This window comes from Oncorhynchus gorbuscha, unplaced genomic scaffold (genome assembly GCF_021184085.1).
Source record: "Oncorhynchus gorbuscha isolate QuinsamMale2020 ecotype Even-year unplaced genomic scaffold, OgorEven_v1.0 Un_scaffold_35:::fragment_2:::debris, whole genome shotgun sequence".
Classification (NCBI taxonomy): domain Eukaryota; kingdom Metazoa; phylum Chordata; class Actinopteri; order Salmoniformes; family Salmonidae; genus Oncorhynchus; species Oncorhynchus gorbuscha.
In genome coordinates, this window is record NW_025745210.1 from 142,118 (window position 1) to 159,614 (window position 17,497).

Here is a 17,497-nt window from a genome sequence, read left to right on the forward strand (position 1 = left end):
TTGGCTTTAATCACCAGTAACTACTCTTCTATCTGAAGGAGTCCTTAAGTACCCCGAGTTAACACATTATAACCGTCCACGATAACCGTCCATGATATCCGACCATGATATCCGACCATGATAACCGTCCATGATATCCATCCATGATAACTGTCCATGATATCCATCCATGATAACCGTCCATGATATCCATCCATGATATCCGACCATGATATCCGACCATGATAACCGACCATGATATCCGACCATGATATATCCATCTATGATATCCGACCATGATATCCATCCATGATATCCGACCATGATATCCGATATCCATCCATGATAACCATGATATCCGACCATGATATCCATCCATGATATCCGACCATGATAACCGACCATGATATGATAACCGACCATGATATATCCGACCATGATATCCATCCATGATATCCGACCATGATATCCATCCATGATACCCGTCCACGATAACCGACCATGATATCCATCCATGATAACCGTCCATGATAACCAACCATGATAATATATACCCTACTGCCCCATTTAATATACCCTACTGCCCCATTTAATATACCCTAATACCCCATTAATATACCATACTACCCCATTAAAGAGTGTGGATCTCCTTTTGCACAGTATTGTAGGCCTGTAGTTCCTACAGGTCACAGACACAGACATCAGGTTGCATTGATTTCATCATCTTTTGCTTTCTTAATTGTCTTTGATTGAAAAAATGTCATGCCTAAAATGTACACTGTCGTATAGTAAATGCAGTGTACTGCAAAAATGTGCTTTTTAGCAGGTTTATAGGATGATACAGGATGTAAACACCTCACGCAGACATCACTCAAGGTGCTCACTCAAAGTGTATTGGTCACGGCAGCACGCCAGTCGGCTGATCTTCTTTTTCCAGGGCTAATCCAGCTTGATAGGGTAATCCCCAAGCACGATACAGGCGTCATGAGGAGGGCTGTCTACCCCAAGGTTCTTCAAGTTCATTCAGCATGTCAATGTGCTAGTCCAGCTCAAGGCAGAGGAGGCTGGTGTGGGGAGCTGTATGATACCGGGTAATGGCTGGAATGGAGTTAATGGAACAGTTTCCATGTGCTTGATTTGTTTGGTACCATCCCATTGATTCCATTCCAGCCATTACAATGAGCCTGTCCTCTTATAGCTCCTCCCACCATCTCCTCTTGTTTCAAGGGTAGTGGGTAAAATTGTTCAAGTGTAAAAGTGAATTCAGTGGGCAGGTGTAAAGAATGTGACGAGAATCCCCCAGACTTTGATGTATGCCTTTATTTTGTTAACACGTTACATCTTATGACACGTACATACAGTAGAATTCGTTTCATCAGACATCAAATTCTAATCGCTCTCAATTTAATTAGTAGATGAACATGTTATATACATTTTTCTTAGTAGATATACCTTTCCAGGCCGAGTGGCCTGCCCTGCCTAGCAGCTTTAGGAACAAAGATTCAGAGAAGCCATTTAAGATGCAGGTTGAATGTCAAAGCCACTCTTATTGGATTAGTGCTCTTGATTGACAGGGCACGTTGCATAAGCAAAGAATCAAACTTTGCCTGCATTGTTTCCTGCTTACAGCCACTGCCTCCGCAGACGCCTCAGTCACCTGTTACAGTAGGTCGAAAGGAGATGTCTCGGCAGGACTTGTAAGGAGTTATTTTTATGAGAACCCCATTGCAATTCAATCGGGTTCATCAATGAACTTTCTCACTGTTGCATAAGTACATTTTACACAGGTCCCCGAATGGTCAAACAAAGAAAAGAAGGACTTTGGCCTGCCTGAGACCACATTGGAGGCTGGTACTCCATCAAACAAACATGATGGCCCTCACAAACAGAAAGATATGATAAGACTTCGGTAGCCTGCTTGATCTACAGTAAGTAGGGTATTTAAAGTTTAAAGCTGTGCAGATCTCAAAAGCTGTCTGGCAAGCAAACTCAATCCCATCAAATCATCTTATGGTCAGGTACTTGAAGACACACGAACCTGATAGAACATTTCCGAGGCTTGCCTCCTAGTAACAAGCAAATTGTAGATTTAATTTGTACATATTTTACATACATTTCCTATGTGATGAACTACATTTTTTGGGAGAATGCACATACATAATAGCATAATCTATATTTTTAAAAGATTACTGCATTTCAATATATGATACACATATGTATAAATAGCAAGTAATATGTATATTACATTTTCAAGTTATTGGGAAAATGTTGTGCAGTTTCAAATTGTACACAGTTTGCAATGGATACCTGATGCTCAAACGCGACTTCTAACCAGATCGATCATCAGTTCATACGATCTAAAGACTCTTAAAATACATCCAAGTAGAAAATCTGACAAACAATCCAAAAATATATATTTAGCATATTAACACAAATATACCTTCACAAGGCTCAGAGGAGTGTGCACGTTTTCAGCATTGCTGCTAATATTAACCTTCGGTAAAGTCAATTGTCACTTGCTAAAACACAGTAGCAAGTTTACCTTTTAAGCTTGAGTTATGGGAAGAAGCGTGTGCTCTTACAGCACAGCTTTCTAAAGGAGCAGTGTCTGTCTCTCTCTTTCTACAGAGTTTGTGTTATCATTTGTACTCATATTTGTTTGTAAAAAAAATCTTGAGATGTGTATATAAGATATTTAGAAGTATTCCTGTTCTCATAAAACAGCTCAGTTATAAAAGTTTGTCCACTGAACTCTCACCCTCATATCTTTATGGGCCATCAGAGTATGGATAAAAATGTACAGCTAATTATTTCCCCGAGCAGAATGTGTCTCAATAAATAGTTTTTAAATACAGTATATGCCATTTGGCAGATGTTAAGATGTAATGTTTGTTTCATTACATAGATGATGTTAGTTGTCGATTAAGTAGTACCTATAGTTAGTTATCTGTGAAAGATATGCTCTACTTTAACTGTGCTGTCCAGATATGGTAATGCTCCAACTGCTGGTACATCTGTGTTGATCCATCAGGATTGGCTTATCAAGTCCTGAGAATGAGGGGAAGCGATCAAGTCAGTCCACAAAGGGATACAACTTCACACTGACTGCCTGCTGCGCCTAGGGATCCTCCGCCACACGGCAAGGGCAGAGGCACACTCCAGGGGGTTAGGCAATGGTGCAGGTCTTGGACTTTCCCCCTTCTGGGACCTCATCTGCTGTTTAATCAGAAAACCGGACAGCAGGACAGTTAGCCAGCAAGTAGCAACACAGCAAGACAGCAATGACATGCATAGCAAGACAAATCCAATCAAAAGTTTGATTGATTTGATTTAATAGCAAGACAGGAAGCAGCAATATAAACAGTAAGAAGACTGTCTCAGTTTGTCTACTTAGGTAACATTAACACCAAGGTTAGGTAACTTTGTGGCCTGAATGACCACTGGAGCCTTGGCTAGTGTGTGCATTGACAAGCCTCAGGCACTGTGTCTAAAATAATGGTACTTAGTGGTATGGATATTTCTCTGGAGATTGTACAATAGCATTCCCTTTAATTCTAATTAAATTCTTGAATTAGAATTGGCCACACCCCACAGGAAGCAGAATTGGAATTGAATTTGAATTAAAGAGGAAATCAGCAGTTGAAACAAAAACAAAGCGTATTCCCCGCCCCTGTTTCGGTAAAAAAGCTGAGGGGATGGAGCTGGAGAAATGTTACCACTCATAGACAGTGCTATGGATGAAAGGACTGACCATCCACGATATCAAAATTATACTTTTAACTATGGTTTGAGGCTATATAGTGTTTGTTTACATGTACTTTGTTTACAAACATTGGAGTAAAACAGGCTTATTTGGGTTCTGATTGGGTACGACAGTTGAACTAAGCTCATGAGGCATTTATAAGTTATATTCTTCAAGAATCAGTGGGTACATCTCATTTAGAAGACATAAAACGCATCTAGCAACTGCAGATTTACCCTTTAAAGGAAGTATATTTAATTCAATGAAATTAAAATGGTTAATTTCTTCTACCCGTCATTACACTGAGTATACAAAACAAACATTAAGGACACCTTCCTAATATTGAGTTGCACACATATAAAATCATGTCTCAATTGTTTCAATGCTTAAAAATCCTTCTTGAACCTGTCTCCACACCATCTACACTCATTGAGGTATATTTGACAAGTGACATCAATAAAGGATCATATCTTTCACCTGGATTCACCTGGTCAGTCATGGAAAGAGCAGGTGTTCTTAATGTGTTGTACACTCCGGGTAAATCACTTTATTAATCACCGTTTGGGGGATTATTAAAGTACTATCTTATCTTATAATAAATGTTTATTTTGACATATGGCGTCCAATAGGATGTAAACATTAGATTTTTAAAACTTCTTAAATTCAATTAAAAATAGAACTTCAATTCATGGCTTGAATTGAAATAAATTCCAAATTCCAAACTGACTCCAACCCTGATTTCTTTGAGACTTGAATGTATTTCAAATGTCACCTGGTGGTGCCTCAAGCTTCTTTTTCTCTTCCTCGATGGCCGCCATCTTGGCGGCGTGGATGTCGGCCAGCTCTTTCCAGTTCTTTAGGTTGATGTTCAGCCCATCAAACATGGGGGTGATCTCTACGTGGAACCTTGAGAATTCCTGCACACAAGTAGGCCCCATTTATCGCAAGCATTCACATACCCGGGACTGTCACTCAGCCTGACATCTTCCTTTACGGTGCAAACATTCCTGCCGGGGAGTTTATCTGGTGCACACTTAGAGATAAATAAGCCCACTAGGCTCTCAGGTGGTCTAAACTGGACGGCCCTGTCACAGAAGTTGATATTGATAGTTCACAGAGAAACTGATCTCATCTATTTTTATAAGGATGATTACGTTTCCAAAAATAAAAAGACAAATACCACAAGCTGATTTCTTTCTAATCGATCCCAATGAATTAAGACACACAAAAAAAATAGGGCTTGGTTGAATTTCAACCAGCCAGGCAGTTACCTTGTACACGAACGCACACACAAACTGAATGAAACCGCACTGCATCTTAGGTAACTCTGCCGCACAGTTTCTGTCCATCATGGGCTGAGGAGCAATGAACGGGATGAAGTAAGATCAACACAAACAGAGAACTAACATATGTTCAGTGATTACTCTATAAACATATATTGTAAATAAACTGAGTCTCCCCCCTCACAAACTCACAATGGGTTGCTGATCGAGAACGGTCCTTTCCAAGTCACCTTGCTCCCAGAACTCAGCTGCGACCATAAGAGCCACCTATGAGGTGGAGAATTGGCAGCAAAGAATGTATCAGTACTAATCTGCACCTCGGAGCTTCCTGTGGTCTATATTGTTTGGAGGAAATGGAAAAAGGGATTTTGTTTTCCTGTGTTGCTTTGTTTCATGACATGGTGGACAGATATAGCACCCACCTTGCTCTGGACATCCCATGGTTTGGTGATGGCAGACAAGTCACAACCTGTCATCATCATGGCCCTGACACACAAGAAGGGACAGTACTGTTAGAGGAATTATTCCAGAATTATACAAGAATCTTCATTAATGTTATACACGCAACCATAAACTGTGGCAATGTGCACTTTAAGAAAAGTGGCCAACTGCCTCAAGTTTGCAATCGCGTAGCAAACCCCCGAGATTGAGGACAGAAGAACATTCCTACTCACATGATAATTTCCTTCCTGACTGGGTTGTTGGAGATATGATCGATTTTTTCCTTCTCGGTTTCCATTGGCTCAGTGGCGTTCACAATGTTCTGGAACATTGTTCTTTTTCTGGGGGCCAGACCATCAGTCAAATTGGCAGTTTGCACATGATAGATGATACTGATTCAGTATATTAAGAAGCAGCTATATCAGAGATAACAACGATTGTAAAAACCCACTTGAAGTACAAGGCCAGATCAGTGGCAATGATGCAGACGTCAAACAAGTGCTGTACCGTCTCAAACTGACGCTTCTGGAGATTCACAAAGATGTTCAGGCTCTGAAGGAGGAGCAGAGAAAAATGTAAGTTCAACTCCGCAAATGCCTTGTGCACAAACACTGGCCAAACGTAGTGCACTCTATAGGGAATAGGATGCCATTTGGGACACAGACACTGGAGTCAGGCGTCTCTAACCTCCTCAGCCATGAGCGTCTTGCTATACTCCAAATGGTGCCTCTCCATGATGGAGGATCCGTGTAGTTTGGCTAAAGGCGATCCACTCCTGCAGGTCAGAGAGGGGTAACACCCAGTCGTTAGACCCCAAACGGCACATTCCAAACCAATAACAGATAACTAAACTATGTGCTTCGAGTGCAGGTTGGCATTTATTTCCCCCGTCATACATTTTGTTCTGACAGCAGCTCTGCAGAGTGGTCGCTATCTGGCACAGCCACAAAGTCATCAAATCTGATTTTAAACCGAACCCTAACCTTAACCCTAACCGTACCCACACTGCTAACCCTAATGCCTAACCCTAACCTTAACCCTAACCGTACCCACACTGCTAACCCTAATGCCTAACCCTAACCTTAACCTTAACCCTAACCTTAACCTTACCCACACTGCTAACCCTAATGTCTAACCCTTTTACAATGTAACCAGTTTTGACTTTGCAGCTGGTCTATCTAAGGGGAACTCGCTCAGTTCTGCCTCCAAGACAAGACTCATGACAATAAACGTCAATCTGCACTTTGAATGCTCATAGGTAAACGAAGGGGGTTCTTACTTTGTCTGGTATAAGTTGTTGGTCCCCCTGTGGTCAATATCATGGCAGAATGCAGCGGCCACCATGGCAAAGGCATCCAGGTCAGAGTAATATTTCCTCAGCCTGCCAGTCTGTGAAGCAAAAGGGCTGATCCATTATATTTTCTCTTATTGTTTTTCTACTTCACAAAAAACATCACACAAAAAAAATGATCCATTATCAAACAGAATGGGAGGGGTGGGGTGATCGATCTATTATCAAACAGAATGGGAGGGGTGGGGTGATCGATCTATTATCAAACAGAATGGGAGGGGTGGGGTGATCGATCTATTATCAAACAGAATGGGAGGGGTGGGGTGATCGATCTATTATCAAACAGAATGGGAGGGGTGGGGTGATCGATCTATTATCAAACAGAATGGGAGGGGTGGGGTGATCGATCTATTATCAAACAGAATGGGAGGGGTGGGGTGATCGATCTATTATCAAACAGAATGGGAGGGGTGGGGTGATCGATCTATTATCAAACAGAATGGGAGGGGTGGGGTGATCGATCTATTATCAAACAGAATGGGAGGGGTGGGGTGATCGATCTATTATCAAACAGAATGGGAGGGGTGGGGTGATCGATCTATTATCAAACAGAATGGGAGGGGTGGGGTGATCGATCTATTATCAAACAAAATGGGAGGGGTGGGGTGATCGATCTATTATCAAACAGTTGACCCACCTCCCTGACCTACATTAGTGGGCAGCCATTGGTTGGCAGCATCAATGTCTCTAAACAAACATGAACTTTTAACTACTCTTCTTTTGGTGAGGTTATACACCGACATTCTGTAATTCGATGTAGGTATCAGGTGATAGTACTGGTGCTCTAGGAGTAAAGGGACTCACCTGTAGAAGACAGAACATGGTCTGGCCCACGTTGAAGCCGTGTCTCCAGTTGTGGTAGGTGATGTCACGGTAACCTTTCCGGACAGTGTACATCCATCGCGTGAGGGTCTGGTTGTACATGGAAAAAGGAAACAGTATGACATGAGGGATATTTGACCAATGATCTGTTCGTCACGTTTACCATGAGCTACAGTACATGTACATATTACCTCAACTACCTCGTATCCCTGCACATTGACTCCGGGACCTTGTATATAGCCTCGTTATTGATATTTTATTGTTGCTATTTTCTATTCTATTTGCTCTTTTCCTTACTTTTTAACTCTGCACTAATGGGAAAGGGTTCGTAAGTAAGCATATCACGGTAAAGTCTACACCTGTTGTATTCGGTGCATGTGACAAATAACATCTGATTTGATTTGTATGAGCAAACCAGTAAGACATAGCCTAGTAGTTTGACGAAAGGAATGTATTGAGTCATGCACAGTTTATACATTGCAATGCATTCTGGAGACATTTACTGTATAATGCTGAGGTTACAACTAAATAACTACATTCAAATAAACATGATTGCTTTACTAGCCAGGGGCTTCAGGACTGACCTCTGCTGGCACTTTGAACTTCTCCACCACGTTCAGCTCAAAGAAGCAGCGAATCCCGCACATGATGAGGCCGTGCTCAGTCACAGGGAAGTCACTGAAGGAGAACAGTAGCAGGTCGACGTCTATGGCCACAGGACAATTTGATCTCTACACAAGGGCAAATGAATAACCAAATGTTTATTAACTTGCCGAGTCCACTTTCACAGGCAGTTGAAAGTGTTATTAACCTGTTCATAACCTGTTCTGTGTTTGGTATCATGCCCTTGTCCAAGTTGATCCCTCACACCACTCTGCCACATTATCATTGTGTCTCTACCCACTTTCACTGGCAGCCTGAAACATGATCCTACCAAGAGTTTGTACATCTCTTTCTGGTCACAGTCTTCTGGATCCGCATCAAACTTTTCCTTTGTGTTCTGTGGAAAGAGAAAAGGTACGTCCCATGAGGCTAGTTTCCCCTGTGAATCTCCACTGTCTAGAAGGTCTAAGATCTAACATGTCTCAGGTCTCACCAGGATACTCTGCATTTCTATGTTGGTGCATCTAGTCTGGCACATGAGCATCTCCTGGGCGATGTCCTTTCTCCACTCCATTCTGTTCAGTCTGTCGTACGTGTCGCAGTTCAACACCGACCATCCCAGGAACTGGGTGAGGGCCTGGAACAATGCAGACAGGTCTTTAGCACCTCATACGTTCACAACCCATGACAGGAATGATGAGATAAGTGGTTGATATGACAGAGAGAGAGAGAGAGAACATGCAAAAGAGAGAGAGAGAAAAAGAGAGAGAGAAATTTAATTTTTTTAATTTTACCTTTATTTAACCAGGCAAGTCAGTTAAGAACATATTCTTATTTTCAATGACGGCCTGGGAACAGTGGGTTAACTGCCTGTTCAGGGGCAGAACGACAGATTTGTACCTTGTCGGCTCGGGGGTTTTGAACTCGCAACCTTCCGGTTACTAGTCCAACGCTCTAACCACCAGGCTACGCTGCCGAGAAAGTGCGAGAGTGTGAGAGAGAGCGAGAGAGAGAGTGGATGTCTGTGCACTCACCTCAGTGATCTGTTCATCGTGCTCATCGAATGGTTTTCCATCTTTCCTGTTGAAGAAAGTGGCAATACCCACAATTTCTTCCTTTTTGTTGACGATGGGAAGGGACAAGACGTTCTTGATGACGAAACCTGACTCATCCACAGCCTCTTTCTGAAAGACAAAACGGCATGAAGTCGATTAGTAAACGCTTTGAGAAGGATCCCTAGATTATTGCGTTTTAGCGATACAACACCAATCTGAGGGCTGGTGGTCGTCTTCAAATAGCACATGTTGCTGATGACTTGATATATTGTAACACCAAGGTCATCCTATACTCAATACCATAGTCCTCACCTGGAACGTGAAGTACTCATCAGCGGCAACATTCATCATGTTACAAATCTACAGCGGAAGAGGAAGAAGACATATTTAAGTCAAATCACTCCTTTTTCGCAATCAAATGTTGTTGGTTTTTTCAGAATATTATTGCCAGCAAACATGAATACATACATACAAAATTAAGTTACACCCCCACCCCCATCCCAATCAATCCGAGGACCTGAGGGATCAAATTAAATAAACATACATGGATCAATAAATAAATAACAGTCAAATCACTCTCAAAAGTCTCCAATGTACATTTGGCCCTACATGCGTGAGGATAGTATATGGTCTGTGGTTAATGTATGGACTACATGCACTCTTTCACATCAACTTACAAAGCCGTTCTCTGACACGTAAGTGGGGAGCCCACTCACCAGGGCCCAGTGGTCAATAGGAGGACCCCTACAATGAAACAGAGGGAGTAAGACAGTGAGTGATGTATTTTGGTACTTTCAGACTTTTTGGTTTCTTCAGAAAGCATAATAACGAGTGGTTTATGACAAGAAGCTACTGGTACTTACGGTATGACTTTGATTTCCTCTTTGGGTCCTTCTAAGAGATAGTCGATGATCTTGTAGAAGATGACTTCCTGCAGATGCACAGGACAACATTCACTGGCTGTGATTATGTAATAGACGAGGCAGTAGAGAAAAGAGCCGAGTGCTTAGAGAGAATCATATCAATGGAAAATGGATGCTTACTTACCCTTCCGTCAGGGGTTTTTGGTCCGCTGTACGGCGGTACGTCTCCCAGCTTCACTGGCCACTCATCGTAGAACTCCTGCAAGAAGAGAGGGAAGACAGTAATTTCGAAACCACACAGGGAGCAGATCCAAAATGGCGCCCATTTCAAGACAGTGACAAAACAGCAATATGCCATAGTATATTATACACCAGTAACAAACCTTCTCTTTGGTCATGTCCAAGAGGCCCACGGAGTATCTTTCACAATTGAGGTAGATTCTCACAGTGTACAGAGCTTTGTGGAACTGTCTCTCAATGTCTGTCAACTCTTCAAATACTTTGCTGGCAGACCACAGAAGGACCTAGTGAAACAAGGGGAGAATAATAGATGTTGTTGTTGTTTTTGATGGGGAAACTGTTATAATGGTTAAGTCATGGATTGCATGGTAAAACACGGCTTTACAGGAAACTTTAACTTATATGAAGGTATAGTATGATGATCATTGATACACAGTGCATTCGGAAAGTATTCCGACCCCTTGACCTTTTCCACATTTTGTTACGTTACAGCCTTATTCTAAATTTGATTAAATTGTTTTTGTTTTATCCTCATCAATCTACACACACTACCCCATAATGACAATTAGAAATGGTTTTGCAAATGTATAAAAAAACAAAAAACTGAAATATCACATACTTTGTTGAAGCACCTTTGGCAGCGATTACTGCCTCGAGTCTCTTGGGTGTGACGCTACAAGCTTGGCACATCTGTATTTGGGGAGTTGCTCCCATTCTTCTCTGCAGATCCTCTCAAGCTCCGTCAGGTTGCTGCACAGCTATTTTCAGGTATCTTCAGAGATGTTAGATCGGGTGCAAGTCCGGGCTCTGGCTGGACCACTCAAGAACATTCAGAGACTTGTCCTGAAGCCACTCTTGCGTTGTCTTGGTTGTGTGCATAGGATCGATGTCCTGTTGGAAAGTGAACCTTCACCCCAGTCTGAGGTCCTGAGCACACTGGAACAGGTTTTCATCAAGGATCTCTCTGTACTTTTCTCTGTTTGTCTTTCCCTTGATCCCGACTAGTCTCCCAGTGCCTGCCGCTGAAAAACATCCCCACAGCATGATGCTGCCCCCACCATGCTTCACCGTAGGGATGGTGCCAGGTTTCCTCCAGGTGTGATGCTTTGCATTCAGACCAAAGAGCTCAATCTTGGTTTCATCAGACCAGATAATCTTGTTTCTCATTTTCTGAGAGTCCTTTAGGTGCCCTTTTGGCAAACTCCAAATGGGCTGTATGTGCCTTTTGCTGAGGAGTGGCTTCCATCTGGCCACTCTACCATAAAGGCCCAATTGGTGGAGTGCTGCAGAGATGGTTGTCCTTCTGGAAAAACCCATCGGGTTCTTGGTTACCTCCCTGACCAAGGCCCTTCTCTCCTGATTGCTCAGTTTGGCCGGGCGGCCAGCTATAGGAAGAGCTTCCAAACTTCTTTCATTTAAGAATGATGGAGGCTACTGTGTTTTTGGGGACCTTCAATGCTGTAAAAATGTTTTTTTGGTACCCTTTTCCAGATCTGTGCCTCGACACAATCCCGTCTCAAACCTCATGGCTTGGCTTTTGCTCTGGCATGCACCGTCAACTGTGGTACCTTATGTAGACAGGTGTGTGCCTTTCCAAATCATGTCCAATCAATTGAATTAACCACAAGTGGACTCCAATCAAGTTGTAGAAATATCACAAGGATGATCAATGGAAACGGGATGCACTTGAGCTCAATTTCGAGTCTCATAGCAAAGGGTCTGAATACTTATGGTAATCAGGTATTTCTGTTTTTTAAATATTTAATACAATTGCAAACATTTTTAAAAACCTGTTTTCGTCATTATGGGGTAATGTGTGTAGATTGATGAGGATAAAAAAAAATCAATTTTAGAATAAGGCTGTAATGTAACAAAATGTGGAAAAGAGGAAGGGTTCTGAATACATTCCGAATGCAGTGCATGACTGATACCTTACACCACTCTTCATATTCTTCAAACACTAATAGCAAATTGCCTTGGTGAACTTTGTCTTTTGTATTCAAGGGCCAGCATAATTGACACAGTTGATGACAGCTCATGCTGAATGGTGGGATTACACTGGGTTCTTACCTGACTCCTCCTGGATTCCACGTTGAACATGTATGCAGTGTGATGCTGCGTGGCAATGACTTGGGCAAAGACCAAGTACTTGTTCCAGAGCTGAGAACCAAATCAGATTAAATCAATTCTCAGTTCAGCAAACAGGCATTCATCTGATGCGATGTCCTCCAGACTACTGATGCCATACACCCCTCACACAGTGCTAACAATGAATATGCAGTATTGCCACCTCTCTTGATCTAGAGAGCCCCTGGTAGTTTTATTGCAGTATTAGCATTTATTTTAAAGTAATATAAATTATTAGGGCAATGTAGGCTATACAGTGTATGTATATGTCATGTGAATTGTGCTATTATGTATTAATCGTATGGTTTTTGAAAGGTATTTTCATAAAGACTAATACTGAGAAACTTTTCTAAGACTGGTATTTGCCTTTGAGAGCTCAGGACTTACTTCCTCATCGGCTTTTGAGAATTCTTCAGCCCCAATTTTGTTTAGTGCCATGGCAACACCAAGGCATTCCTTATCAGCCATCATGGGGAATGAGAGCATGTTTTTGGTTTTGTATCCTGTCTGCTTGTCCACAAAGTCACTGAAGCGGTTATTCTGGAAGTGAAATAAAGTATATTGGATCAAGACATTAGTCGCGTTCACACTGCAATAAGCCCAGGGCTAAAAGCCTCCTTAGCCCTGAATTAAGAGAATGCCGTGTGTAAAGGTCTACTGAGCACACAGTCACTAGACAAAACACGTACCTCTGCTTGCCATGGTTTTTGTAACCTGCACATTATGGATGTCATTGAAATGCCACAATTCTATTACCATTATCTCAAGAGTAATAAAAATGCTTTTCATATCACTGAAAATATGATGGGCTAATCAAAGTAGCCAAATTATGGACATCTTCTGGCTAACAAAGCCCAGATTGAACCCCTACTTGAATTCTGTAGTTAATTTATACATTCAGTAGGGTGTTCATGCAGAAATATATGTTGACCAATTACAACATTTATCTTCAGTCATCCCCAGTTTAACATAAACAGTTTTGCAATCATAAAACAGTTATGTTTTGAATATGATAAAATATGAAATGAACTAAAGAATAAAATACTGTGTAGATAAATGAATGTAGGCCTATGCAATTCATTCATGACAAATTAACCAGAATAAAGACAGTTTCATGGCTTCTGGAGGTAAAAGGGATTTTCTGCACTATATAGAGGGATAACAACCATGACACATGGGCCACATTAACATTTAAAATGCATCCCTTATTCAATGATACATGTAACTTCACTGCATACTTGGTGAAAGGAACTAATCAAAGTTTGCATTGGTCAGACTTCTGGACTCAGATAATCAATGCCAGACAGACGACTATAGGCAACACCTTCAAAAAATTCCATGAAAGTGAATTTAACAAAAATAGATGACACAGAACAGACATGGATGAACACGTTGCACTTTCATTATCTTCTCAAATCTACATAAGTTCAAATGTCAAACTTATGTGTGAAACGAATGACTTAAAAAAATGTATACAACGTCTCCATTTATCTGACAAGAACAGTGTGCATACAGAACAAGTGTTCTTACATTGGGATTGCTTTTGGTAACATTTTACGCCCGCTTTGGCGCATGTACCCATTTTATATGCGCGTTGGCGCTTGGGCACCTGCTGACAATGACACTCACCTTTGTAACATCCGGAATGTTGTGAATCTTTTTGGAGTGCGCTGTGTATCCAACTACACCCATATCGATTGGAAACACAATCTCATTAGAGGGGTTGACAAGGTTTTCTTCGTATTTGGAGGTAGGGGTGACATTGAAGAGCGTCGTTGTAAGCTCAGCTATTCCATTTCTAGCTCGAAGACCAAAGTAACTGCACCGGTCTGCGTTCAAAATCAAGCAAACTCTCTGCAGGACCTTGTGCAATACCTTTTCCATAACGATTTGCGATTGCATTTCTTTGACCAGGTCATAGATGATGTTGGCCTCCTGAATTTGGGAGACATCTTTGAAGGAAGATTGATCTTTGAGATTTTCTGCGAACGTTGTCGCGATCACTTCCGGGCTCAACTTTTTGTCAAAGTACTCTTTGGCGAACTGGGGATTGTTCTCCAGGTACTTCTCCACACTATCCTTGTCTCCCATTTTGAATTGTTCTCGTTTGCCTCCCTTCTCTCACAGACGCATCACCCGGACAAGTCGCAAGGTGTAAACGGTGGGTAGTTAGTGGCCTCCGTTTGCACCGACCTGCATCCTCTGCTGTGGTGCTGGACAAATCACCAAAACGTCCTTTACTCTGCACAAGCTGACAGAATGTAGTGGCTTACAGACTGAAAGGATAAGAGGGCCCGCTAATTAATGTGACATCATGACATTAAAGCCCTAAGCTTTCTTAACCTGCAAATCCCAACACGGATCATTTTATATTGCACAATCCAATCTGAGTCAAGCAGGGCAGGTTGTTTTGTCGCGCTATCTCCCTACTGCAGCTGTGGTAGAGAATATTCATTTTGGGACAAAATTTTTGACTCATAAAATATATTATCCACCCAATATTCCCACTTGAGTAGAAAGTAGTTGGACAGTTGACCTTAAGGAACCACTCTTCAGTTCTCCACTATAGTTCCAAGCAAACATTCGAGAAAGGTTTGTGGAGGGATCATGCAAGTAATAGCTGGTCCCAGCCTCCCCACCACAGAACTCTCTCTCACAGGGATTTGTTTTCATAAGAATTGCCCTACCTGTATTTACATTCAAAGTGAAGACAAATTCCAAGTAGGTAGGTTAAATGCATCAGTGAAGCATTTCAAAAAGGAGCTAAATGAAATGAGTTTCCTCTGTAATATCTTTGACCAGTCCGTTTTGGTCTTGGTAGGATCCAGTGTGGTAAACATAGAGTGGAACAAAAGGCACCTGGGACAAGTCTTTTCATGGATGTGTGCATACCACCCCACTAAAACATTGATAAACCTACTGCATTATGTCAACAGTGTTGGGAGAAGTGCTTGATCTTAATGACCTCAATCTCACTGTCATAGGGCAGTCTGGAAGCCTTGCCAAGTGAGGAGAATCAGAGTTCTGAGAAAGATGGTCCTATTGTAACCCTATCACACAGTCTGGCAAGGCAGGACAGGGCAAGTTTCTCTGTCTATTTTCATATGTGGGATTAAGACCGGTCCATAATGTGTTTACGGGGAACAATGGGTCTTTCTCTCTCCCAGCCAACACAGCAAGCCACTGAATTCTAGTCAGAGAGCAAGGCCATAAAAGATCTGTATCAATGGGACCTGGCAGTCTAAATCCCTTATTAAGTAAAAGTGATTAGTGGGATGTCCTCCCTGACAGAGAAGGAGAGATATGGGGCCTGGCCTGGTACAGTGGAATGGATTAGTCACATGGACACCCTACCTAGGAGTTAATCTCATGAAGAAAGCCATGTGGTAATAACGTCGCTGGCTGCAATGAGACGAATAGGGAAACAACAATAGACTAGATACATAAAGTCTGCAATCAATTTGGATTGGTTGTGTTCAAAAAGCGATCCCATTCCATCAAACCCCACGGTCTGTCATTGTAGTAGTGTGTGAACCGGCTGCTGCCTCTCAGTTCTGTTAGGGTCAACAGACTCCAAGTGAAGAACAAGCAGCACTGTGTCCAGAAAGGCAGCCACACCAACCCGGTGACTTGTGTTGATATAAAACATATGGAGGACTTTCCCTCCATCACCATCTGCTACTGATTAATCAGCCTATCATCACCTTTCCACACTGTAGATCCCTGATCGGATGCTGCTTGGCGAAGATCTTTGTGGTTGGTTGTAAACAAACTTCACAGGTGACTGTAACCAACCTGATGGATTGTACAGTTGGGGGTGTACCACAAAGTTACAAAACACCTCATGAAGTTACAAAACATTCATAATACGCTTTGCCCTGCCCCCCTAAAGATAATTTATATACAGTGGGGAGAACAAGTATTTGATACACTGCCGATTTTGCAGGTTTTCCTACTTACAAAGCATGTAGAGGTCCAGAAAATCACATTGTATGATTTTTAAGTAATTAATTTGCATTTTATTGCATGACATGAATTTTGCACGCCCAATTTTTCAGTTTTTGATTTGTTAAAAAAGTTTGAAATATCCAATAAATGTCGTTCCACTTCATGATTGTGTCCCACTTGTTGTTGATTCTTCACAAAAAAATACAGTTTTATATCTTTATGTTTGAAGCCTGAAATGTGGCAAAAGCTCGCAAAGTTCAAGGGGGCCGAATACTTTCGGAAGGCACTGTATATTCAGATTTTTATAAACACTTTTTGGTTACTTCATGATAATTTAATTGTTATGATGTTTTCACTATTATTCTACAATATGTAAAATAGTAAAAATAAAGAAAAACCCTTGAATGAATAGGTGTATTCAAACTTTTGACTGGTACTGTATATACATATATACTGTAGTTTGGAATACTATGTTACATGTCCAGCAGATAAAAATATAACTTTTTCCTGACTCTGGTACTGGTCCAGCCATTCTTTGGGGCAACTTATGCTTTTTGCTGTTTAGCCGTGCCAAGTTACATAAGACGCATGTTTGGCTTTTCCGAGTTTCCTTTTCTGGGGTGCTGGACCCTTGGGTGACAGTTATATATTCCGAGAAAGAAAAGCAAATGTCTACCTGGAATGCTTACTGGCAGCTTTAAACCTTAAATCAACGTTTTATGGCCATAAAAGTAAGTGCCTGCAGCCTCATTTCCTGTATATGGCCATTTCATAACACTTTGCATACAGCCTGCAGGTATAATGCTTTATAACTTGTTTTTGTGTATGAGCCTTTATAATGTCCTATGGTATTTGCTGGTGTGGTATGATCAATGGAATACAACTATTGATTCATTCTGTTTGATCACTCACTGAAATGTTTTTCTCTTTGATATTGATTGCATAGCAAACTAGAAGTCAATGTTCTTTTCTCCACAGGATGTCCTATACAGGATAGGATCTATTATAGATTTATCTAACATTGAGCAATAAAATAATATTTA

The 17,497-nt window shown here is 41.5% G+C and overlaps 1 protein-coding gene across 1 annotated transcript; it reads right to left on the bottom strand.

Moving 5' to 3' along the window:
• Window positions 1-1,287: 1,287 nt before the first annotated feature.
• LOC124017961 (cone cGMP-specific 3',5'-cyclic phosphodiesterase subunit alpha'-like) lies at window positions 1,288-14,777 on the bottom strand. Its single transcript, XM_046333204.1, has 22 exons — window positions 14,136-14,777; window positions 12,894-13,046; window positions 12,450-12,539; window positions 10,523-10,663; window positions 10,324-10,398; window positions 10,140-10,207; window positions 9,954-10,020; window positions 9,589-9,636; window positions 9,256-9,405; window positions 8,715-8,858; window positions 8,553-8,618; window positions 8,203-8,349; window positions 7,601-7,708; window positions 6,725-6,834; window positions 6,133-6,220; window positions 5,897-5,997; window positions 5,679-5,786; window positions 5,427-5,490; window positions 5,197-5,271; window positions 4,993-5,076; window positions 4,494-4,638; window positions 1,288-3,195 (listed from the first exon to the last, which is right to left on the bottom strand). The coding sequence occupies exons 1-22, from the start codon at window positions 14,595-14,597 to the stop codon at window positions 3,146-3,148; spliced, it is 2,544 nt and encodes an 847-aa protein (XP_046189160.1). The 5' UTR covers window positions 14,598-14,777; the 3' UTR covers window positions 1,288-3,145.
• Between the last annotated feature and the right edge of the window lie 2,720 nt (window positions 14,778-17,497).